The 27,438-nt window shown below is 41.6% G+C and overlaps 1 protein-coding gene across 2 annotated transcripts in view; it reads right to left on the bottom strand.

Annotated features, from left to right (window-relative positions):
• Nucleotides 1–16,472, bottom strand: part of spns2 (SPNS lysolipid transporter 2, sphingosine-1-phosphate) — a 74,926-nt gene extending 58,454 nt beyond the window's left edge. For both annotated transcript variants that reach the window (XM_030069364.1, XM_030069363.1), the window contains exon 1: nucleotides 16,034–16,472. In XM_030069364.1, the coding sequence (XP_029925224.1) occupies nucleotides 16,034–16,265 (232 nt within the window). In that variant the 5' untranslated portion in view covers nucleotides 16,266–16,472. The remainder of the gene's footprint in view (nucleotides 1–16,033) is intronic.
• Between the last annotated feature and the right edge of the window lie 10,966 nt (nucleotides 16,473–27,438).

The raw sequence follows: 27,438 nt of genomic DNA, 5'->3' as shown, positions 1-27,438 counted from the left end.
GTGAGATTTGTAAAGCTATATAGATGTAGCCAGCCCCAGCACATGGCAACATGTCTTTTTTCAGCAACAGCTATAATCCCAAATGACATACTGATTACCCCGCGCAGCCATCTATTACAAGTATCAAAGCTGAGGGTGTAAAAGGGCCTGAAACAAATTTGCTCTCGCAAAAGATTTCAGTTTAATACAAAGTGAGGATGTGCCTGATCCAGAGGAAGTGTTTAAATGAGGATGCAACGCCCGTCCAGCTTTTGTGAAATGATTCACACTCGCCAGCCTTACTCCTTTGGGATCCCCCATATACCCAAAATGAACACACACGAACACACACACACACGCACCCATACATACACATACCTATGCACATACACACAGAATCTCATCAGCTTGGAGAGGACAGACTTCATATCAAATCCCCAGCAGAGACTGGTGGATCTCCAGCCCCCTGGTTCTATTTCTGCACGGTGAAACTAGGCTAAGAGGAAGGAGAAAGAATAGCGGTCCAATTTCGCAGCTAGGAGTGTAAATGGAAGGTGGAGGTGGAGGTGGGGAGAGGAGTGACTACATTGGGTCAGTCAGGGCTGGATTCCTTTTGTAAAGCCTGTTTCCATTGTGTGTGTGTATATATTTTTACAGTATATGTGTGTTTATTTGTGTTCCCCTTTCCCCTGGTTTCACCACTGCTCTATTGGGTGTGTGTGTGATCGAGGCAGCTATGGATGGAAGTCATTCATTCTGGCCGGAGTGTGACGGGTAGCGGTGAACCACTCTGCTGATGTGGCCAGATCCTTCCTCTCCATTCCTGCAGAGGGGTGATCCCTTTTCATATGTCATCCGGATGAATATAAATAGGCTGAGCACTGGGAAAAAAACATCGGGGTGACAAAAAAAAAAAAAAAAGAGTGAGAGCGCTTGGTAGAGAGCAGAGAGTTTGTCGTTGGGTTTTGCTCTCATGAGGAAGGTTTTAGATGCGAGTGTGTGAGAGAAAGTAAGGCAGAGTGAGAGAGGGAAGGAGGGAGCTGCAGCACAGAGCGGCTGAGACTGCAGCAAGGAGAAAGCTGACCACAAATATGCCCGACTGTGGCCGGCGGGCTCCTGACCGACTGCTCTCCTCCCTTGCCATGTGGCTGCAGTGGGCGGGAGACACTTTTTCCATTCCACTTCCTCTCTCCCTGCCACACGGAAAGGAAACGTGCTGCAGATGTCTGAGTGTGGGGCATGCCTGCACGGGAGTAGCTTGAGAGCCTGTGCAAAAGGTGGACTCCCTATAACAACATCATGTAGTTGTTTTATATGTACGCTTGCACCTTCAGATCCTGCCTCCTGGATGTAAGACACGGATTCACCCGAAGTCACTTGCACTCTCCAAGAAATATGATCTCATCTTTGCCTTGCTTGAGGAAGCAGTCCAAATTTCAGAGGCACTCTGCTGACAGGCTGAGAAGCTACTGTGCGACGGTGAAATAAAACATAATCCACTGGAGAGCCGAGCCAGTCAAGTTGATTAAACACAGCCATACATATTCAGTTTCACAAGGGGATGCAGTGGAGGGTGAAGCCTCCTAAACTCAGTTAACTCACTTTTTCATTTGCACAATGGAGCTTATGCATCTTTTGAAGGTGACTTAAATCTCACCAACATACTATAGATTCACAGTCTGTGTCATGTTTAATCTATAACAGCTGCAAAGAAATTTTATTTTCTTTGGAGATTTTATCGATGCATTTAATTCTTCAATAATATTGAGTTTACATGGTTCTCATGGTTTACTGATAAATTACATGCTTATTCCACATGTTTTGTCAGTTGAATACTTACCTCAATTTTGCACAGAACACCTTTAAAGGTATTAATGTGTCGCAGATTTTTTCTGCATTATGTCAACAATGGCTTGAAGGATAGGCTTTGAATTCTAATCAACAGTTATATCTGGCTGTCACAAATACCACATGCATATTTATACCAACCCAGCAAACACAACATTTGAAATTACCAATGCATAGCAACTTTCAAATTTCTCCATGTCATTTTTCACATTTTTTTTAACAAGTAGAATAGAATTGGGGTAAGTTAGCCATGACTCCTTAAGTACCGAAGCATATTCTGTACATACTTAGGAAAACCAGTGTTTGTGATGCACAGACAAGATCACCACTTGTTGACGAGAAGTCAAAATAGGACTCGTCTGGTTTTAAGAAACCGCTAACCCCAAGACAATTTCATTAGATTCGGTTTCAGTGGACACCATGATACGCTCATGTAAATGTTTTTTTGAGAGAATTTATCCCCTGCAACGACTAGAATTGTTTCAGAAAAACTGTTTTTTTTTTTTTTTTGGCATGAAATTTGAAGCTATTAAATTGACAACCGAAATACAGTATCTTCTATTGCGAACTTATCGGTATTGTAATCAGTGTTGACGCTCAGTTACCCATACTGATCCATTCTCATGCAAATCACAGAAAGTACGAACCTAAATTATAAGGAACTGTATAAAAAAAAGGGTCGTCATGCTTAAAGATATAATAAGTTGGGGGGTTTTTGTTTGTTTGTTTGTTTTAATATAATAATATTTGTTCACATTGATGTGTGGTTGCCCCACAGTCTTACCTTTTTTAGCTTTTCATTTACTACCCCATCACTGGCTGTTACACACAAGGAGAAATATTGGAATCAGAACTCCTCAAGAGGCTGTGTCTTGCTCTGCCAGCGCGTGTGTTTGAATAATGCTACAGCTTCATACATCAGGGTGTCCTGATAGACAAAGACACTGGGGAAACTATGACATTTGAGACAGCTTTCACTCTAATCATCCAAATTTGTGACAGCCAAACTGGGGATAAATCGAATTAAACTCCTGTCATTTTGCCAGCCGTACCACTTTGATTAAAAAGGATCTTTTTTTTTTCTTCCCACCTAATTTTCTTTTACTAATCAAAAGCATGAATTCAGCTCAAGTGCTGCTGTGCATTAGTGCCAGCCGATAAGTGCTAAATATTTGATGGTAGTGGAGAGAATGCATAGTAAAGCATTCGCGGGGCATGGACTGAACCTATACCTCATCAATAATAGATCTGGGGCTATAGTACTCTGTTCATGTGAGATAATGCATTTGATGTATTGGGGAGAAATCCACTGGAGCGAGGTAAAGGTGTTTGAGATGAGATGAGATGAAATGAGAGTGTCTGGCTGCCAGGGGACCTCTATATGATCTGCCCCGCTTCACACCAGCTTCCCGAAGGAAATCCAAACACCAATTGAACTCAGCCTTGCATGTGAACCTGGAGCAGTGCCGTTCGCCTTGGAATTTTGAAACGCAGCCACGTTAACCGGGGAAAATCTCTGAGGTAGACACAGATACGATGCGCACAAGAACATCGCTCCCCTCCCCTTGCTACAAATCCACAAAATGCCCCACAGCTTAGTTCCCAGTTTAGCCAAGCCATATACCGAGCCACTTCGCCATTGTACCCACAAACCCGGTCAAAAAATATCCTCAGTGGCATTATGGCTTTTATACAGCAGTGACCAAAAACATATGTACTGTCTCAACAAGTTATTTCAAAGCCCTGTATGTACATAAGATTAAAACACAAGCTCTCAGTTTACCAGTCACTTGGCATGCTACGCAGTAGATCGAAGGAGCTGAGGATATTTAACTCAAGGCAGTTTTGCACTCCCTTACATTATGATTTTGTCTAAATTAGAGAAGCACAATGAAACTGCTAAGCATGATACAGGGATACACAGACACACACACACATACACATTTGTTCCCACCATGCTGTGCTCCCTTTAATTAGGGGAATGTAGGGTTATGTCAGTGTAGGGAAAGTCTGTCCAACAAAAATGCCAGGAGACAGCCCAGAGTTCACTTACACTACCCTGCATGTGTGTGTGAGTGATCATGTGTCTAAGTATGTTTATGCATGTGTGTGTGTGTGCCACACAGCTAGAACACAGCCAGTCTCAGCACATGTGAAATTGAAAAATCCCATTGGTAATCCCAGTGCTTTTTTTACATAACAGCATGGGGGATTAAAGTCATTATGTGGTGCCTTTTAATGAGATTTAATTTCTCCTTCCCTCTCACTTTCTCTCTTGGTCTCTCTTTGGCTTTATCCTCACTCGATATGAGGAATACGTAGGAATCCACTATGCGGGGCACTGAAACCATCTTCCTGCATAATTAACACATACAGTCAAGGCGGGATTTGTTAGATTAGCCTTCTTAATGACACTCATTTACACACACACAGCGCTTCATGGAAAGCCTCTTTTATTACCCAGAGGTTCTGAAAACACAAGCTCTAAAAAAATACTGCTGTAAGAGCTGGAATTGACTAGATACCTGTATCCTGTATGAAGGTAATAATGTTGCATATTTCTAAGACTGGCAGATACATCAATATTATATTGATATTGTGATATGTGACTAGATATCATCAGTGATTTTGGATATCATAATATCACAATATGGCGTAGGTGCTGTCGTTTCCTGGTTTTAAAGGCTGCATTACAGAAAAGTAAAAGGGATTGTTTATAAAATAAAAATCTGTTGTGTGTACCTATCTTAAGAGAGTGCCAATAGTCATTCCTACAGTTTAGTAACAATATATTTAGATGGTATTTGGTGAAAGATATTGTGATACCTGATTTTGTCTTTATCATTCAACTCTTTGCTTTTCTCAGTTTTGGCTCCCTGGATTGACATCTTACTCATCAAATTTATTCAACCATGTTTCAGAACAGTAAGCTGTCAATCGGCTGTCAAACAGACAAGCCAGACCTCTTCGCTCTTTGCAGAAAGCAGAGGGTTTCAAGTGAGCCGAGGCTGCGATGACAAAGGAGGAGAAATTCGGTCAAGATTTGTGTTTTAGGCTCAATTTAGCATCAAATGGCATCAGTTGAGCTATCTTCTCTAAATACTCGCAATACTCAGCCACCACAAAATAGAGAAAGCAGCGGTGACTGAGGCCTGTTTGGTTCCATATGGCTGATAGTCACCTTCAATGGCATGGACCAGTGAGCTCCCCATCAACAGACACTTATTAGGAGCTTAATGTGCCTCAGGTTTCTTGACAACAGCCCCAGGAGGTCACCACACCTCTGCGGTGCAATTTGGCAGCCATTTTGTGTCCTCTCTATCGGCCGCAGAGGCATTCGCATGCAGGGCTGCAGAGGATAATTATGACTGATGAAGCGAGGGAGGGCGCTTTGCCATAGCTGGTCTTCTTAGCACAGTGATAACATCTGTCATAAATGGGCTTATTTCAACTCCCGCGGACATCAATCACAATTCCCCACAGCAGCTACAAACACTCCATTCACCCCATAACACACTAATGGGGTATATCTGTCACTTCCATGCAGTAGAGTTGCCAAAGACAGTGGGGATACTTCAAAGTCTACACTGTAACAGCTCCTTTATGTCTCCTGGGAGTTACAGACATAAAGCACAGGTGTATGAATGTTAAGCGTGTTTTTCCATCTTCTGGCAGCCTCGGGTATTTCCATTAGAGGTCCAGCCAGAGGGAAGGACAATCGGACACATAAAAGTCGAGATGCGGTCAAGGTCACCTCTCGACAGCTGGAAAATAGCCGCGGAATAGCAATCGGTAATAACTATCACCACTCCCACCAATGTCATTCACATACTGGACTTCGTTTAGGAGGGAGGCCCCTGATTTCCAGCCCCGGTTCCGCTCGGTCGTGAGGGAGGACGGTTCAGCTGAGGCTAAGGAGTTCATCTTTCATCTTCTCATGAATTAGATATTCATCTCATTACTTCCTCTGCTATTTCATCAAACGCTCTGAGAAACCCAAATATGTCTCTTTTTTTTTTTTTTTGCACAAACTTATGAAAAATTACCTCGGAGGCCATTTCATATCTTTCACAGGTCTTGAATGGAAACCACGTTTTTATTGTTAGGAATGATTTAACACCGTGCTCTTTCCACAGCCAAGCGGTTGAACCCTTTTTACATGATAAAAAAGTATCAGACCCCATTTCCGTGACTGACCTATGATAGCTGTTCTGTCGCATTTCTTATTCTGTATCTTAGGCAAGTGTGTTTTTTTTTTTTTTTTTTTTTTTTTTAATTCTTTTCAAATTAACGAAAAAAAGAATCCTGGAGAAAAAGTATGTCCACACTGCAATCTATACCACAGCTGCAACATTCAGAGAAAAACGCAGTAGAGTATTTTGACTCAGTATCATGCAGCTCTATTGTATCATATGTACAAGGACTTCAGGGTTACATGTATATGAGATCAAAATGTGTATTTGTCAGCGTTTCTATTGCTGCACGTATCATCTTTTCGAGGCTCTGTGGTGACATGCCGCCTGCGGGGGGCTTGCATTTAAAAATGGGCCAGTAAACCTTTATGGGGCTGAAGAATCAAAAGAATGTTGTAATAGTCCACCATGGGAAGCGAGGTGTAACCAACCACTCTGGTATATAAAGCCATGGCACAAATAAACACCTAAGCTCACTCTGCCACTTAAATCCACTCCCAAAACCAAATTATCCTACAGTGCATACAAAAAACCCAGGAAATATCAAACACCTACTAGCCTGGCAATCAATGGTCAGCTTCATTCAGTCTCAGGTAGAGCAAAATATCGTTATTAGCCAGAAATTACCTGAGGGACGGGACTGAGTGGAAAAGGCTTGTGCCAGCCTCTGACATCTTGGAAACACCAAACCAATGACACATTCTCATAGGAATTCAATCCTAAGTGTGAGCCACCTTTTTCAGAAGAAACACCTACTACATGACCAAAGACGTGTGTGTGGGTGTGGGTGTGTGTCCACCTCTGACTTTGCGCATTAACAGAAACATCCAAGTCTGCAACAGGGGTCAGCGCCCTCATTCAGCTACCTGGTTCCCTCCACAAACAGAGTAATAAAACACTTACACCAAACACAATAATGAAAACTTTGTTGCAGTCACATCTAGCTCTGCCGAAATGATAGATATTCATCCACAAAAAAAAAAAAAAAAAGAAACAGATGAAACATGTGAGGGAATGCACACATGTGCACACACAAAGACCTCATCCAGCAACTGACTAGTGGATAAACAGATTGCATAATCCCTTGCCAAGCCTGACTGTTTACTCAATCACATGTAAATGGAGGGAAAAAAGATTAAAATTTTCCTCAAGAAGGAAGGGTTTTCAAATACAGGGCCGCTGTAAATAAACAGTCTAAATATTTTTCTAGCAGCTGCGGGGACCATCCGGGGGTGGAGAGCCAATATTACTGCAAGCTGTGGGTCAGAGAAAGCAGGTCACCTTTCACAACTGCTGGGTGTAACTATCGCTGCAAGCAGGACAATATTGTATTCCAATCCTCACAAGAACAACTTGTTAATGTGTCGGAGAAAAATCCAATCTTCTCTGTGTGTCTTGGGACGCTGCAGTTTCATCACTCGCAACAAAATCTAAGATGTTATTCTGTTGATCAATATGCAGTGTGTGTGTGTGTGTGTCTTGTGTGTGAGTGCGTGTGTGAGTGAGTGAGTGAGTGAGTTGGAATGGATGTGGCTAATGTCACATTTGGGTCTGTGTGAGATGTGGCTACACCATGGATGATGCACATTGCTGACACCATATCACAGAGGAATTCATGTGGAAACAACGCAAAACTCTCATAAAATTGTTTCTATAATATTGCGGTAATAACAGCTGCCCTCTTAAAACGTGCTGTGATTATCATCAGAGACGGAATGCAGGGAGAGAAGGAAACAAGTATATTTCCAATCATATTTTTTAAGAACTGAACTACTTTTGGACAGCATGTCAAACAAACAGAAGAGCTCAGTGACTCCCTCCGCCTTCCCTTTGCTGTGATCCTACCATCTGCCTGAAGTGAGAAGTTTCAGTCTTTCTACAGGTAAACACACTAATCTTCTTAGATAATGAGAGAGAGAGGAAGGGAGGGACATAATTTCAACATGGGAGATAATGTACGCTGGGTGCTAATGGGGTGTTTGGACGGGCTGGACGTAGTTTGGGAGAATCCCTGGACTTCTGGGATGGATGACTCATGGCGGCGTCACTCCAACAACCCTTAAAGGAGTGAGTGAAGTTAACAAGCACCGCGTTTATCTCAGGGCTGTAATCCTAAAGCAAACCCTGGAAGTGGAGAGGACAACACCAAAGAAAACATTTACCACTCAGTCTTTATGTCCACACTGCGCTCCTTTAAGTCCGACTGTTTGAACATGCTCAAAGGTTGTAGCTACTGACAAAGGAGAGGTCATTGATTTATCAGGCTACCTTCCCCACCTTTACATGTCAAAGATCAGCAGAGGCTCCAGGCGACAGGAAGTGCAATGATAAGAAAAGCACTGTATGTTGAAACAGTCGCTCAGATTCCTGTCTGATAACTTTAATCTTGTTAATGGCATGATGTGAAGCTTTGAATGGGAAGGCCTTCAGCACAAAAATCTGCATCTTCAAAGGTCAATGTTTAGTCTCATATTCCCTCTTGCTTTTACTAAAACAAGAGAAAAATACCAGTGGGATGAGATAATTCCACTTCTTTCCAGTGCAGTTTCACTTATTTCAGGGTTTTCTTTTTTTTCTGGGAAAGAGTAAGAATATGTTGAAACAAGGCAGAATAATATCAACCCACTAGTATCAAAATAATTACATTTGATTAAAGAAAATTATGGAAACACATTGTTCAGCATTGGAAACACATGGGATTATGTCATCCAATTGTCAGATTTTTTCACTTGTTTAAAGAAAAACAAGATTTTAACACTGAACATGAGACTAAACACTGCCTTTAACACTGAATATAAGGCAACCTAAAGCACCACCTGAGTAAAAATATCCCCTCCAGAATGCAGTACATGTATTGGCCTCATAGTTGCGATGAGTGATGTCGAATACAAGGTTGGGTCAGCGCCAAAATAACCGCCATGCGGGGGGAAAGAGTCAGAGGGTCAGCCCTCAGTGACCACCAGCACAGACATGAAATCATGCTTTCACAACCAGGGTCACGGGGTATAAGAGCTTTTCCAAGGGAAGTGTGCCACACTGATGGTAAAGCTGGGGTGCCCACATGAAAGACCCTGCACTGCCAGAGGAAGAAGCTCTGTCTAATTCCGATGGTTACTATTACAGACGTCGGCTAAATCGGAGCCTAAAGAACACACAGACTGTTTTCCCACAGCAATGGAAACGGCACGCCAGGATACGGACCTAAAGAGATTACTGGGATATCTGTGGGAAACCAGTCTGGAAAAGTTCACTTAGCAGGCTAACATGTATTTATTAGCTACTCCACTTTAAATTCTGTGGAACAGTGTGAATATCTTGCTGTCTGAAGTGAATATATATGTATTTATACTGATGCAGGGCAGAATTGACGTTGCTGATTTCCAAGCACAGTCTAAGATGGCAAAAAAAAAAAAAAAGCGTATGTGCTATATAGTGCAGTTTGTCTAATTTGAAGCAGTTCAGCATCAAATGGAAAAAGCATTGAAAGAAAGAGGCAACCCTATAAAATAAATTACTAGAGCCCTCTCCATCTCTTTAATGCCGCTGCATGTTGTTTGGGGGACCTTTAATATGAACACCATAAAACGAGAGGCGCTGAAATAGGGAGAGGAGCGAAGGGTGGAATAATCCACAGCTAAACGCAAAGGGCCTGAAGCATAACCCTGCACTTCAATTTAATAGTGAGAAGACACTTCCTGAATGTCTTATTCTGATACATAGAGCGTTTTGTCGCTGAGGAGATCCATGCTGACACATGTCTACCCCCAGCTGGGAAACGTCAACGCAATCAGCTTTTTGGTGTCATCGTGCTCTGACATTATTATCTACATATGCATCTGCATTGGATCGGGGACTGTTCCCTTTAAATGTTTCTGACAGACACCTACACTATCTTCAGTTCTCTTTTTCTTCAGTCTCCGCGGAGTTGAAAATGTGGGCTTTAATGCATTTGATGCGCTTCCAACACAACAGCAAAAATAAGTTTTAAGCTGTGACAAGAGAAGGAAAAAGAGTGCGGAGGATACAGATTAAATGAAACATACATTACATCAAATGCAGCACAGCGAAGGAAGGCTACAATGTAAATGCACTGCAATGCTTCAGGCCTTTGTAGACAGTGATAATGAGTAGCCACAGGGAACTGGACACAACTAACAACCACTAATCTGCATAGCTTGTCAGACTGGATAGATCACCCCAACTATACAAAAGCCACATCTTTCTTTCAGCGCGACAAAGAGCTTGCCTTTAAGAGGATTATTACTACACTGTCATCTGTGTCTATATGCAAGATGCTAAGGGTTCACATGCAAGGGTCATCCTCTCATTCAGAAGATGCAAGCCTGTTTTGGGGTATTCCTAGGGATTATTCTGCAGTGAACAGCTTGACAGAGACAACTAAAGAGCCTGGAGGAAACATTAATCTTCTGCTCCCCAACATTTTTGTTTGGAGAAGAGCCAGATTAAACTTGTGGAAGTCCTTTTCAACTTGAGGGGTTCACCATGGGTGCACAGAGGGTGTAGATGGGGTTCAGCACAGGTGGCTCTATCAACACTGCAAAAAATTTCCATCTCAACAAGTCATTTGGTCCCATATTCAGTGTTAAAATCTTGTTTGTTTTTTGAAGAAATGAGTGTGACGATATAATCCCAATTCTTTCCAATGCAGTTTCACCTTAGTTCAAGAATTTTACTGGGAACAACAGTAAATATGTTGAAACAAGACAGATCAGCCCACTAAATGACACTTGATTTGAGCGGATTCTTTCACTTCCTTTAAGAAAAACAAGATTTTAAGAATAAATATGAGACTAAATTGCTTATTTACATGGAGATTTACTAACTTCACTACATGGAGATTTAATAACTTTAAGTGCCAACTGTCTGCCCTGCATACCCTCATATTCCCTGAAAACACCTAATCCCCTCTTTATGATAAGCTGTCGAGGAGCTTGGACTGTCTGCTTGTGGGGCTACGGGGAGATCACAGCCGAGATTTAAGGTTTCAAAGCCAGCCCAAATTAAATTAAACATAGTGGCTGCCAAAATCTGAGCTTTCTCATGCACTCTAAAAAGCAAACAGCATCTAATTGTCTACGAGTTAAATGGCTACTTCTATGGATGAAACAGGCCAGATAATGGTGACCCTGCCAGGGCATCGTAACTCATCCGGCTGCTCTCACCTCCTCTCCAATCTAGTGCAGTCTGATCTCCTGTTCTTTCCCCTGCATGCTGCAAGCAGAGAGCAAACAGCCTCATCACCCATCCACGGTTCAACCACACCTAAGGACACCCACTCATGCCCCAGACTCTCCTCTGTCTGCTTCACAGACAGCCATAAAATACCCGCAGGCTTCTGAAGCAGCTCTCCAGCTCAGATTTGAGTTTGGGGGTGAAAGGTTCAGACGGCCTGATCCACTGCTTGAACAGCTTAGTCTGCCTCTCTTCATGGTGTTTGTGGCTAACTGCTGTTGCTTGGCACCCTCCGTCATTTCAGCACCCCTTTAAATGTAATAGTAGCGTCCTTTGTGCCTGGTCACACCTGGATTTGGCCCATAAGTGTGTGTCTGACTAAAAACAGATCACCCGCTATGTCTGTTTACCAAGTCTGCAGCGTAAAAATATGGAAATTGTGGAAATTGGAACTGAACACCAAAGCGTTTGAAATTTCAGAGCATTACAATAAAGCAAGTAAACACATAGTGAAAGTAAATTTCAAGAGGAAATCTCAGCATTGCCCTGAATATGTTTAGGTTTTGAAATTATGGACACATGCCTTCATTTTCTCCCTGTAAAGTTAAGTCCTTTATGAATCTGATCGTGACAAATAAACTGTTTTCGTATGTGTTTTGCTTTTTGAACATTTGGGGTTACTGAAATGAATCAATATTGAGTTTGGTTTTTCACTCTAAATGTAGTGCCACACTGAGATCTAAGTACTCCTTCTGAAATGCAGCAACTCGAGTCTCATATAATTGTTTTGTTTTGAAGCTGTCACTGCTCACAAAGTGGTGGCATGAGGTATTCCAGTCTTGTATAAAGAATATTGGCTGTAAATCTGTAAATCAAATCCAGAGCAAAATAGCCTCCAATAAAAAGACACTCTGACTGTTCCCTTCTTTTGTGGTTCTAACCATCATTTTGGATTAGGCAAGTGGTGAGTTGCAAGCTGCAGTTTGTACACAGTGCTTCTTTTTGTGTGCATGTGTGTGTGCATGTGTGTGTGTGTGTGTACGGGTGGGTGGGTGCACATGCACTAGTGTACTGATGTGGGTAGTTTCCCACCATTGTTGCAAAGCAGAATAGCCCCGGTGTCTGGCCTGGTAGCCCTCTGTGTCTGTGACAATGCTTTAGTGATCCACACACTACAGTTATGGCTGTTGCTACAAGGACCTTTTGACAGGGGGGAACAGCAACGCTCCGCCTTGAACGCAGCCTGCGCTCTGCTCTGCCTCCACTCTCCACTGACTGCCAGCCACTGCAGCAACCAGCCCCGCCCCACCCCCTCCTATCCCACCCCCCCTCCCTCATTCAGCCCTACTTCAAATTAAGGGGGGAAACCCTTCACTAGTGTATGTGTGTGTCTGTAGGTGTGGATGTGTGCCACTGCAATTAAGACAATGAACTCGGATGCACTTTGAGTTTGGCTGTGTGATGTATTATTATATTGATATTGTGATATCAGACCAGACATCATCTAAGATTTTGGATGCTGTAATATTGTGAGATAACCTAAGTGTTGTCTTATCCTTGTTTTAATAGCTGCAGTACAGTAAATGATTTGTTGCGGTTCTATTATTTGCCCCTACCTACTTGGTCATAATATACACATTACTAATCACTGTTGATTAAAAATCTCTTCTGTGTAAATATCTTATGAAACCATAGATAGTCATGCCTACAGTGCCACCACAATATTAATATCAAGGTATTCACTCAAAGATATTGTGATATTTGATTTTGTCCTTATTTCCCAGCCCTGGCTTTGAACAGCTGCCACTGAAGTGGTTTTAAGAGAAAAAGAAAAAAAAGACAAGCATAGAGCAGAGGGGAGAAAAACAAGATGAGAGAGAGAGAGAGAGAGAGAGAGAGAGAGAGAGAGAGAAGGTAGTGCAAGTCCTGGTTGTATCTACGGCAGGTTATGGAAACATATGGATGCTGTTGGAAACATAGAGGAGGAGGGGCCATGAAGCCAGCAGTGACCAGTACATCCTATTCCCCCAACTTACCATCCCGCCCCTGCAAAAGCACTTCGCACTATCCAACACAGATGGGCTGCTCCACTAATTACTACTGCAACGTAGCTCACACAGCAGCAGAGGAGGGAAAAGGAGACAAAGATAGAGAGATAGAGAGAGAGAGAGAAACAGAGAGAGAGAGAGACAGAGAGAGGCAGATAACTTTATAGATATTAGTTGTATTAGCTGCAGGGGTCCCGCCTCTCATCCTGTGTGAGGGTGGGATGCACATGCTGCCCAATGCATAATGCATAAGTCCAGCATTCAGGTGCCGCGGAGGGACCCCCACTGCACCACATGCACTGAGTGCAGCCTCTCCCCACGAGAGTTAGTCAAGGCTGCTGCGGCACCCACCCCTCCTCTCCGCCGCCTCCTTCCATCCCACACTCCCTTCCTCCTCCTTTCTTTTGCTCACTTTCTCCTCCTCTCTCTTCAATCAGTCTTGCTCCTGTCACAGCATAACAAGCACTCCCAAGTCCTGCCAAGCAACAGCTTTACAGACAATTTTTCCTTCACAATATTCTCATAATATTGTCAGCAGCATGGTCACTAGTTTGATCACAATGAGGGAATAGAGCACAATAGAGATGGGTTTGAGCCCTTTAATGAGGGGTTATTGCTGATCAAAGGATGAGGAGGTGTGAGGAGACAGGAGTACAAATCACTACTGTAAAGGGAGTCTGGCTCATCTGCTGGATCTGGGATTGAGGAGGATGTGGCTTTTCAGACTATTTACTGTGGCTGAGTGGTGCTTGAAGATGCTAAGATTAGATATGCAATTGTACATCAACACATTCTTGGTATGACTTTAGATTCAGCAGCTCAAAGCCTAAGCAGTCACTAGAAGTGATCAGTCAGATGCCCAAGGCTTTGTGGCAGCTCAGCTCATGACTGCTGACAGACAGGAGCCCAAAGCCTTGCAGGATGATGAGCCGTGCAGGCCTGTGGCTATCAAACTGTACATGTTGCTCTGATTGAATTAACTGCTCTTACATTCTGTCAAAAACTGAGTGTAACTATATTCAGAATTCTTCCAGTTTATTCCAAGGTTTCACAAAGACTAATGTCAGACTTTGATGTGATATCTAACAAAAAGAACTAATACGGTAATACATTTAAGGGACAAAACAGAAGGTTCGTATACAAATATCACAGAAAAAAATGCAGGAATATGATAGGAATACCACAGGAAATGAAAAATACCATGAAGTGCGATAAGGTCACAATAAAATTACTTATAAGCCCCTATAGGAATATCATAGGAATAGTATAAGTGATTTTTTTTTTTTTTTTTTATGTATGTGTTTATAGATAATACATTACTGTAGTTATAGCAGGTTATATGATAATATTTAATATACATGTGTATGGTACATTTGATTACTAGAAACCTGTACTGAGCCCAAGAAGGCATTTTTTACAGAATAGCCCACCATCGCCATGTGTACACTCCTCTCCATTCTTCTTGCTGCTGCAATATGTTTAACCCATTCAATGCCACTGCCCAAAGTCCAACCCACGTTTATTAAGCGTGGACCTGAGTTAGCCTTCACCTAAACTAGCACAAAAGTGGGAGGAAAAAAGGATAAAACGTTGATGTGGTTCAAAGCGCGTACGTTTTATTAACACGCACGGTAATTAAGTGTAACATTGGGTTATGTAATTCCTGCTTCATAACGAATGCATAACAAGTAATAAAAAATACTCTACCAATGGAAAATGTTGCCGATAGCCGGATGGAAGCATAATATGCCCAAGAGGGAGAAACGCAAATTAAGAATTTTAATGAGTAGCTGTAATTTCATTGAGCTTTACTCTTTCACTGATGATTTTGAGAAAAGAGGGGGAAAAATTAATTGCACGGCAAATATTACAAATGCAGCACAATGTTCTTGACTTTAGTTTGTAGACTTTAAAGTCAATTTTCAATGTTAAAACGCCCACTAAATTAATGTGCATACCAATACCAGTTCAAGCCAGATTCAAAGAAACTTTACATTTTGAAATATTTATGCAATTCGTTTTATCTCCAAAGATCCAAATAAATAAATAAATAAATAAATAAATAAATAAAGGTGTCTAACTCATATTGCGCACACTTCAGAGGGATCAACACCACATGGTCTCATCACAGCATCACATAGAGAGCTGGCGCACAGAATATATTGCATTCTGGATTAAATCATCCCCAGCAACGCCGTGGGACTAATGACTGATTGGCGATAGTGATGTGCTCTGCTCTCTCATTTGGTAGTCAGTGAAAATGCCCTGACAGATCATCAGCCCGCAGCTACATTGCACCGAGCACAAGCATGCAGCCAGGTTTCTGGATGGAGAGTTAAGACCACCGCCTAATTGATCTGCAATTATCTACCCGCCCAGGGTGAAAATCGTTATTATCCACCGTTTTCCCGAGTGACATCAAGGAACCGGACAGGCTATGTTTGATTTAATCACTAACTCCTGCGAGCCATGCAACGTACAGCCATGGTGTAAAAAGCCTTGTAGCTACAGCAGATAGTCCACTGCGCTTGGGCAAGCCCATTGTTCCATTTGTCTCAGCTTAGGTGCGCTGGTATTAGGCTCCACAATACTGGCATATGGGCTACAGCCGTACAGCCTATATTGATCATATTCTGTTTGATCGACACCAGCAAATGAATCAAGCCGGTTTGTGGTCCTTGTTTAGGCTTGTCTGATTACTACAACAAAGATTCATCCAATTATAACCCACTGAAACACACACACAAGCAAAAAAGAAAGCGGCTTTCTTACCGGCTACAGTGTATCTATCCATGTAATTGAGGACATTCCCAAAACTGAGGATCCCGGCGGCAGCAGTCGGTGAGCGACATCTGAGCAGAGCGGCGCGGAATTTCTGCCCGGGTTTACACGGGTGAAGGTCCGGGTTGGATTTCAGTCCGGGACTCATGCTGCCCGACAGTGTGCGCACCTCATCCGAACTGCTGCAGCCTTCAATCTCGCATCCATCGCTCTCCACACACATTTTCTGGCACGAAAGATCCAGCGCAAAAAAGAGAATGGAGACGCACAGCAGTAGAGGGGATAATGTGAAACGGTGGTGACCAGAATGAGCGAAGATCAGTGATTTTTTTTTTTTTTAAAATAGTCTACAGTTAATCGCAGTTAAACTGTTGTCTTGAGTGCTGAAGCGCAGGAGCTCCTCTCTGGGTCATATTTTTCTACCAGTGTGCAGTGACGGACGGGCTTTGCGCTCCTTAGTTTTTTCTAAGAGGCATGAAGTGCTAGTGCAGGGGGGTGTGACCTGGCTGTAAAAAACCCCGCCCCTGAAGCCTTTTAGCGAATGATGGAGCCGGCACCTGATAGTGGTGCAGAATGCGGGGAATTGCAATCAGAGTGCGGTGCGGTCATAAAATAGCCTGAGCTGCCGGTGACACTCTTGCGTCTCCTTCTACCGTACTGTTATTTCCTCAGGGAGCGACGACTAGAAGAATGGGACCCTTGTATTGTAGTTTGACAACAGAGATTCCCTAGTTGTTGTTTTATTATTGTTTTTCTTTCCAACAGGGGCATTAATTCACTAACCTTCTAACAGGTAAAGCTCCTACTGGGAACAAAGTGCCAGGGCTGACTGTATAGTTATTGTGATTATCTAAGCTAGAGGTTTTATAACTTTTTCTTGCTCTGAGCCACATTTTCATTAAGCTGTGGATTACCCAATTTGAAATGATTTTACCTTAATATGTAAAAAAAAAAAAAAAAAAAAAAAGTTTGGTTAAGTATTGTGTAGGTGTCCTACTTGAGCATTGACAAATACCTTCAAAATGGCAAAATGAAACAATCATACATTTTTGTATAATACCAGTTTCTAGTGTGTTACATTATTATGAAATTAAACTATTCCTCATTTTCCTGGGGATGCTACCGAAACCCCTCACGGACCCCTGTGGGTACCAGGACCTCACCTTTAAAACTGATCTACATTAGGTTTTTAGATCTAGGTCACTAAACTAAATACTGAATCGCATGGACACGCACATAGTATTACTCCTCAATGCCACCCTGAACATTAATGACAATATCAAGCGTGAAGTTGGAAAACTCCCTCACCCTATCATACCCAAATGAAGGATGAATAGTTTGTGATGTGAGAGAGGTAGGTTATTCTGCTCAGAGAGGTTGGATAACCCATGTGTTGACTTGCATTTGGAAGAATAAATATGAATGTGATGTGACTGTAATACACAGAGCCAGGGAGCTTAGTTTTGTGCAGTAAATGAACTTTGTGGACTCACATAGGCTAAAGGTTACTCGACTGAGCAGAGCAGTATTTGCAAAATGTATTACGTGAGTGGTTCAAGTTCAAGTACACTTCTAACTTTTCAACAGTTCATAATCACAGTTACAGTCTCAAAGGGCTTTACTGACCCATAGTTTATACAAAATCAACACACCCTGGCTTGAACCCTCATAGTATGCAAGAAAAAGTCCCAGTAAACCCCAGAAGCCAAAAAGAGGAAGAATGGAAGAAGCTGGCAGGGTGTGACAGAGAGAGGGAAGGAAGCCCTTTTCCAGGCCAGCCAGAAGTGCAACGTAATATACATTGTCCACCAGGGTGGAAATTTGTCTTTGGCTCACCAAATACAAGAAACAACAGCATAAAGACAGACAAGCAGTTAGTAGAACAAACACAAAGACAATCTCATGTCCCGTATTAAAAACAGTTCAAGTCTGTGGCTTAAATATCAGTCACTTTAAAAAAAAGTTAAGAATATTAAATATATTAAATTAAATATATGTTTAGTTGCTAGAGTGGCTCTATAGAGCCTCCAGGAGCTCACATGCTCAAACTGGCTGAAGAGAGAGAGAGGATGGAAGTTCTTTCTGTAAAACATCCAGTTAAGGGCTTGTGGGCTTTGCTGATTATTTTGCTTGCCATAAACACAATCCTTGCATGTTTATTCTTAGTTCTACAGTTTAGGTGACCGTACCAGGCAGGAAGATGAAAAGTTAAAATACTCTGAATGAGAGTTTTGTACACTAGTTCTAAAACTTGTTGACTATGGCCACTAAAAAGACTTGTAGAAACACCATCCTTTTTTATAACTATTGATGTCTCTACAGGGAGATTTTTGCATATCTCATTACAATCTGTTCTGCTATCCTCAGTGTCAAATGGGTCAAGATGTAGCCTGTTGGGAAATAGCACATTTCAGTTCAACACACCATCAAACTGAGCATTTGAGCTTCACCACAGAAGCTAAACACTATCAATACTGAGGTAACACTGACGTGCAGAGAGTAAACCAATGAAACTACTATGCAAAAGAACCAAGGTAATTTACAGTGTGTCAGCAGCAACCCTAACAACCACATTTAGGTGAAAGCAGTATTCCTGTTACATGGTACCTCATGGAATTGAGAACCAGGCTGCCCCACTTCTGTGTTTTGCAGTGGCCCCTTTTTCAGTATTGAACGAGCACAACTATTGACTGCATGCTTCATGGCCTGCAAATTAAAGGGGAAACCACTGACTTTCAGAACTTTTGTATCTCTATGGACAGAAACAAGAAATAAGACTTTCACTGGATTAACTTCCACATTAAATTACAGAAATTGGACTGAAGGAACTGCTCCTATCTATCTATCTATCTATCTATCTATCTATCTATCTATCTATCTATCTATCTATCTATCTATGTCTACAGTACTTAGCAGAAATGAATACACCGCCATTGAGTCGTAAAAAGTAAGACATTCATCAATTTCTCCATAAATATGAGAACAAATCACTGCATTTTGACAAAGCCGAGTTGTATTACACATTTATTTTATTAACATAAAAGTGTGGTCACCTAAGATCATTAGGATAAGAAGATAATACATTTTACTCAAATGATGTGCTACAAAAATGATTACACCCTACAACAAATTCTACTAAATCATTTTTTTGTATGGCCTCCTTGATTTTTAAGAACAGCACCAACTCTTCTAGACATTGAAAACGCTCATGTCAAAGTGTTAACCTCCATGGATGGTCCGGACATCTCAGCAAGTTTCCCACAAGTCCATCCTTTTTGAATTTTTGGATCACTTTTACTACTGTATTTCAACTCATTAGCAATGCTTTACAAATGTTCTTGTAACCTTGACCTTTTTTGTGTGAAGACATTATTTTCTTTCTCTAATCTTATGACATTTCACTTCGATGTGGTGCCATTTTTGTCAGCATGAATGGAGGTGGATTTTCTCTAAAAATATGGGTCTGAGTGATATGAAATGCTGAACAAATATTTTCCAGTGATATGATTTAGCCCACATTGATTCAAGGATGTGCATACCTTTATACACTACAATTTTCTTTTAGTTGAATGTTTTGCTGTCACTCATTTTTACAAGTTTCTGTTTTTGTCAGTTGCAAAAAAAATCCAAAGTAACTGCACATTACTGAATAATTCTGTGTTGCAAAAGTGACCAGATTGTCAGAATTTTGAGCATCATTCTTTCTCCAAATTACAATAACCAAAAAATGTGACCGTCTCTGTTCAGACTAGAACTATTGAAGTCTTTGAAGTCTGGTTTATTTCCTTCACCACATGTGTTATAAAGTTTCTTAGACAAAAGGCATTAACATTGACTTAACTTTACCTCAGAGATAAACAGTCATGTATCAGGAATTACTACCAGCAGCATAGCTGCTTTACACCACAAGTTAACCACTAATTTTACACTGTGACATAAACATCATCTCACCCATGAAGTCTTGAATGACTGTAACAATGTCAAACTCTAGATGAGAGAAATACCCATAGTGGAACTCAATGACAAACTACTTTGTCATTAGGTGCCTCATAGAGCCCCGAGGTCAATGACAACAGTAGTCAGCAAAGAAGAGTTGGCAATTTTTGTGTAATTTTCTGCTGTCAGCAACAAATTGTGCTAAAGTTGCAATATGTCCCACCTAGATGCCCTTCTGCAACAGCTTTGATGTTGCAGCTGTAGCAATCAGTTATCTTAAATAAGACAAAGCGTAGACCGTGGACAGTTGGACTGCTTGTTATCTCCTATCTTGCCACTGTGGAACTTAAAGTATCATACAGTTGCACATTTTTGTCTGTGGCCTTCCCATAGCGGTCACAGAACAAACCCAGAAAAAAAGCTTCTGGTTTAAAATATTTCCAATATCCTCAAGCATCTGTGACCAGTCAACCAATGGTGATGTTGGAGGCACCATTGCTGTGTGGTGACTGAATGGGAATAACTAGTCATTATCCGTTTTTGAATGGCTGGGAACCATCCAATTCTGCATGTAAATGAGTGTTTCTGTGCCATCCAGTTCTGTGTTCTATCAGAAAAGAATGGCTTGAGCCAAAACTTCGCATTGCTTATTGTGAGAATATTGCATTGTTTGTATTTTCAGTCTTTTTAGTCATGCTAAAAAAAATGTAGAAAGTATGGAGTGTAGGGAATTTAACTGTTACACTCCGAAATATCTCAGATTATTGATGAATGGATGAATGAACAACCAATGACACAAGAGTAAGAGAGAGGTGAGCAGCAGGGCAAGAAGTCCTGAGGGATTTGTTGACTTAGTCAGAGCACAGGGCACAGTACATGAGGGATAGGTGGGCGTGTGGAGGGGGCAATCCTGAAAAGCACGGTTCAAGTGTAGCATGATTTCCTCTGAAAGCCAAAGAGGACACAAGCCAACAGGCTTTTGTTTTCCTGATGGACTGTGCAGGCCCATTAAAGACTGTGTGAAAGGCATCCAGGTGAACTTCTGTTCTGTCATATACCATACTTCACCACAGAAATAATTAAAGAGGAAGCGAGTAGGTATTAGGGAAAACCTGAAAGTGAAATGAAATCTGCTTTTTAAAGGCATGAAAATCAATCAAAGGATGAAGAAAGACTGAGGGAGGAAGAGAGAAGATGAGGGAGGCTGAGTCCTGGCATAAATTAGGGAGAAGGCTGGGTGTTTGCCTGGCTCTGTTCTGCAGGCCTTTGGCAGTGAATGAAGCTCCGAATACATTGTTACTTAGCTGAACCAAGCCATATGTATTGTTAGATTTAGACCCAGATAAGGTATTGAGCATGTCAGACTTATGCTCTTTTTTTAATATGATAAAAAAAAAAAAAAAAAAAAAGCCTGGTATGCGGTTTGCAGAAATAGTTTCATCGTGAATAATCACCCTTGAGATTGGAACTCCCTTCTCTTTGAATTTGGAAAATATGATGCAAACCATGCTGCCCAGCAGGCTTGGCAAAAGAAAAAAAAAAAAAGGTGAAATGATACCGACAAGAATTGCTTTTGTAGAGCTACAGTCTGACATCTAGCCTAACAGAGGATGCAAGGAAAGAGACCATGGCCAAACCAAGCAGCGGTCTCATGTGGTGAGTTTAGCAGTGGGGGGTAGGGTGCCCCAGCAAATACTTGTTTCTGTCTCTCCCCTTTATACGCAACCCCTCTCTCTTTCTCTCTGCTGTGTTTGATATGCTGGTCATGTCTCCGGGATCTTGTGTGTTTTTCCACAGTGCAGAATGGGCTTGGTAGACCTGGACCTGTCTCTCGTGTTATCCCGCTGCGTGGCCTGGAGCCATGGAGTCACTGCCCCAGCCTTCCTTCCTGTCTCAGCTCTGGGCTGAGCCTGCAGTGCAGGATGGGAGATAACCCCCCTAATCGCTGAGCTCAGTGCCTGCAGGACGATAAGGAAGACTCTCTCTGAATTTTAACATGCGGCTGCCAATAAAGTTTAAATCCCCCTTGACACGTGTGTCCATCAGCTGTTTCTGTGGTAAACAAAAACTCTTGTCAGTTCATCAAGTTTATGACAGCCTACAGTATTCCAGTAATACCAATATTGTCCTTACTGTTTTTTTAATCAAGCAATAATAATCCAAGAAATTAGGTGTTTGAAGCATTTGTATTGACATTATTTAGAAATACTTAAGATTGACATATAACGGGATTGTTTTTTTTTTTTTTTCAATATTGACTTTTATTTGAATTTTAAGTAGACAAACAAATAACTAAGCAAGTAACTAAATAAAAGAATCAGCAAATGTTTATTCTCGGTCTTCTTTTTTTAATATATACAGACCTGCAACAGCTTGTGATTCTCCCATTATTGTCTTCATCAGCTGTGTTTACACCCAGTTAAATACACAATACATTTCCCTTTCCTCTCCTATGGAACGGTAACCTGGAATGAGTTTAACACTAACTGTCCCGGTTTTCCTGAGTACACACTGTACAGTAAAGATCTTGCAGGAGAGAACAGGCAGGCTTACTCATACTCAAAGGAATAACTGACCAAAAACAGGTTGAGGAGGTGACACAGGTTCCTCTGTTGTATGAAACATTCATTGGGTAATGAATGAAACTGTTACTGTTTTATCACTGGTGTCTTGATTCAAACTGGCCCAAAGAGCACATCAGCCACCTCTGTTTGCATCAGACCTCTGAGAGTGTTTTCACAAACACCTCTACATCTCCTACTTTGGTGCAGTTTGCAGTTTCAGCCATGTTATGAGAGAGATTATATCATATATTCTGTTCTCCTCCGGTCCTCGTTTCAGTTCAACGAATTGAACATTTCCCATTCTTCTGCGACGACTCTATTCTTGGAGGAGGAATGTACTTGTTCCATTTCTATTTTGATCCGTGTTGTCCATTCATACAAATGGCAGAAGTGGTTGACCCAACACTCGGGCAGTGAAGCAGCTAACTGGACTCATTTCACACAGGCCAGTGAGCAGAAGGACTGAGGAAGATCTTGTTCAATACATGAGGGGTCAAACTGTTGGTTAGACACTCTTCAAAAGACACGCTTCATACTGTTTTCTTGTGCTGGACAGGGAACTTGAAGGAATTTTCATTTATATTTATTTATTTATTTAACATTTATAGTCCAACTGAGATTATTAATCTCTTTTTCAAGGGAGTCTTCCAAAACGAACATCCACACAAGTTTCTGACAAAAACAACTCACCGAGTCCAAACAAACAAGAATGCAAATTACACCATTCTCAAAATACACCAGTGCTTCTACAATGATTTAAAAACTCCAAGGTGAACCAGTTGCTCAAAGAAAAACAGAAGCATGACAGTCCCAAGCTACATCTTGCAAAATAACATGTCATAAGCTTATCTTGGCACGTTGTTATCATTAACATGCGTCTGAAATGGTGACATTCGACATTGAGGGCACAGCCCTTTGCTCATGTCTGCTGGCATTAGAGACCACCCCACATCCTTTCTCTTCACAGACATTTGTTTTTGGAGCCGGAGCCGTCTAGGTTTCGCTCAGACTTGAGGTGTGGGCTCTGCCATCCTGACCCTTCCTCGTCCTCTGCGACCTTTTGACTCCTTCACGGTGTGTGTCTGACAAAAGCTTCTTCTGGCACTGCTGACCCCCCTCCTCTGCCATGCACTCCCAAACTTGTGCAACAGTGTGTTTGAGGATTTGAACAGATCTGGGTTGATGTCTCCACTCATTTGAAAGTCTCATCTGGGGGCTACACTGTGCAGTGCAGCAGGAGGAGCCAGAGAGACAGCGGGGACTAAATATAGTGTTCGGGGGGCAGAGACAGCGTCTTTTATCTCCTCATTTAATTATTTATCCGACAGCTCCATCCGAGCTGGACTCCTTGGTCCTGGCTCATCAGTCTCAGTTAATCTGTCTGGGAGGTAGAGTTGTGCAAAGACTCCAGCTTTTGACCTCAATTCCACTGTCTGCCTCCATATCATCGGTTAGTGATGTATGGTAGGTGAACATAAGGCTTTAGCATGTGATGAAATGTCCCAAGCACAGTCTTTACCAGCAGTAAGGACAACTGGTGAGTTTGAATGTCTTGTAGTGTGGTGTGCTCTTCCAGCAGCATTCTTGTTGAAATCTTGGAGTGAGGTCTGCTAAATGGGAGAGAATACAGTTGGTATGGTGCTGAGGTTCACTTCCACTGAAACTAGATCTGTGGCTCATATTTATAGACTGCATGGATCTTTGTAATTACCCCATTGCCATGGCTGTCTCTGTGAACCAGAGGCACTCTCTTCCATCCCAGCGGCCTCCGGAACAGGAATGCTAAATACATAGGACCAGAACTCACACATGCCATTATAGGACAAACCACAGTCTTGGCTGCATCTCTGCAGTCAACATTTGCACTCCCTCCCTTCCCTATAAAGACACTTGCATGACAGTCAGCAAATGGTTCTTTGGTTTATAATGCAGTATTTTATCAAAAACGTAATCAGCCATGAGCAGAAATTATCTGATTGCATACGCTGGAATATCTGTGCTTATTTGCATTTACTATTACAAAAAGCCCTGTGTTAATTATCACCCACAGTTTAACAGTCCAATCAACACATTTAAGTTGCTCATGTTTGAGCCAGCTGTGTATTTCCAAGCACTAAAAATAACATAAATAAACCCACAGCAGCATATTAAAGGGGCACTATGATTGGGGTGAGGGCCATTTACTCTCAACTGAAAATAAATAAATAAATAAATAAACAGGGAATGAGTACAGAGATTATCCGTGAGTCAAGCTGATGATGAGAACCATGTGGAATCAACCATCAAGTTGGTGCTTATTTGACCTTTTTTGTCTGTTGAGTCTATAGAGTCCTCACTTCTGTGTGGTTTCACATAGTGCACCTTTAAAAATGATAAGCCTCATCATAAACCATTACTATGTAGCACTAATTTAAAATAATCTAAATATTATTCCTTGTGTTATTCCTAATCAGCTATTGCAAATAATAATTTATTAAATAATCAAATTTCACTAGGTGCTGGGAGAGAATTCTCACAGGATAATATAGTAATCCTTAGTATTATAACATTTATGCATCTAGCTAAATATTGTATTAAGTAATTTTTATCTCTTATTTTTCCTGTAACCCACAATTCTTGTCCCAACATGGAAAAACAAGAAATTTCTATTTGGCTGAGGGAAAAAGTAGCGAAAGGGTCCAGTATTTCTAGGAAATAGCAGATATGATGTAATTGCCCAAATAAAGGGCTGTACAGTGGAGGGTGGGCAATGCTCTTCTATATGCTATCACGTCACTACACCAGTTGGCTGGTGATAAGGAGAGTGCAACTTTACATCCACATATGTGGTTTAATTTCTCTTATCACTGCCCTGCAGCTGAGCCTAGGATGGGTGAGAATAGAACAAATGTAGGGCAGATAAGCTTTCCCATCCTTTGCCGTAAATATATGTTGTGTGCATGTACTATTTGTGTGTTCATTTTTTGATGTGATGACTGCATTCTGATTGAGGGCTGAGTCCACATGTATCAGCATGTTGTTTCTTGTGACTCCGTCCAAAGCATGGCCATATGCAGGACTGGAATGTTCCCTATTCCTGAGTAAACACTGACCATATCCGCTCTCCCCCAGGCTGCTGGCTCCCTCATTGATTGGCCTGCACAATTTATTAGCCATTGTGACAGTTTCCTGTACGGTCAGGGTCAACAAGGGAAACGGAGAGGTATGCAGATAAAGTGCTCAGAAACATTCTTCACAATACCTATTGTGTTTTAATTGCAGGTTGAACTGTTACCTCGCGAATGTTTTCCACATACCTTTCAGCATGCGTGTGTGCTGGGTTGCTATTCCACATACATGTGCCTCTCTCCCAAGTTACGATCTGTTTCCTTGGCTTGCTGAGTAACATCTGGAAAATTACAAGTTTAAGGTTAAAACATTCAAAAACAAAAGGAAAATAACAATGAAGCAATGAAACCTTTCAACAATAGCTTCACATCCTTGAACATAAGCTTTCAGCCTTGTGGCATTGTCAAGCTTTGTCAACAATTCTTTTACAATATACACCATCCAAGTCTTCCTTTTGCAGAGCAGATATTGATACTAATCCACAATAGGTTGACAGTGCAGGCCAATTATTGTTTGACCTTGCTCTGAGTCTGACAAGGGCAATGACCTTTGACCTGCCTGTTTGGTTTACCCCAACACACGACAATGGGAACATGTGATGACATACAACTGTCAGGGTTTACCAAGGGATGTTTGACACCTCTGCCGCAGCTGTCTGGACAGTTTAGTCATCGACTGACAATCTGCTGTCATTTTGAGGAATGAAAATACGGCTTGTTAGTCCCTCAGTGGAAATCTTCTCTGTGCTTGTCTTTGACAAGAGTAACCAAGCTTAAGAAGATGAACGCCAACACCTATCACGCTGCATGAGCTCAGCAGAGGCCACAGCTCAACTTTAGGGTTGAGCGGATATTAAACGTAAATGCTCAGAAGGAGCACAAGGGTCAAAGGTCACTTGTACTGCACTAAGTCACAGACACAGCTGTGAGAGTAATCTGGGTTAATTTATTTCATCAGAAGACCCTCTTGCAGCTGAGAGTGAGGAGTCATGGTTAATGGGTGAAATAGTAGGACACATGCTTGGGGAAAAAGCCCATGACTGCTTTGTTTGCTTGTGCTGAGTTGCTGTTGCCCTCTTCTTTCAGTCACACCTGCCTTCACTGTACCAGATGAAAAATGTAGTACTGGAGGAGAGTGGGCAACCTACCATTAATTTAAAAAAAAAATAAAATAAAAAACAAGCAGATATTTGAATAATAAGCAGATTTTACTAATTATTTAGATGATCACAGGCACTCAGATCATTAATGCCTCTACCCAAGACACAGAGGCACATTAAAGACAATTAAATCTGCATATGGGCTGCATGTTGTCTTAACAGTTGAGAAATGTGAACACTTTCAGGTTGGCTCCACTGTACCTGAATAACAGTAACCATCTGGTAAATCAGTTGCACCTGTCTGAGGGTAGACAATGGTGAGCATCCAGTTCATTCTCTGTACATTTCTTCTTTTATTCCTGGAAATTCCTGACATTGGTGCCTGGTAGGATTCTAATGAAACTGCGCCATCTAGTGGAGTGCACTGCATCCGTCAATTAAAAAATAAAAATCAGAAACAATGCATTTTTTTTTTTCTTTAACATAGCTACTTTCAGTTTCTTACAATTCATGGACAACCATGGACAGCTTACCCCTCAATTTTTGTTTTTATTTATTTGTTCTATTTTCTTATTTTATTTTATTTTATTTTCCAGAATAGCTCCAACAAGGAGAGGGAGAGTACAATTTGAAAGTTGACTGCCTGCACACTGTGAGGTATGGAGAATGGAGAATCCCTCATGTTTAAT

Source organism: Myripristis murdjan, chromosome 14 (genome assembly GCF_902150065.1).
Source record: "Myripristis murdjan chromosome 14, fMyrMur1.1, whole genome shotgun sequence".
Taxonomy (NCBI): Eukaryota; Metazoa; Chordata; class Actinopteri; order Holocentriformes; family Holocentridae; genus Myripristis; species Myripristis murdjan.
This window is presented reverse-complemented; position numbering and strand designations above follow the sequence as displayed.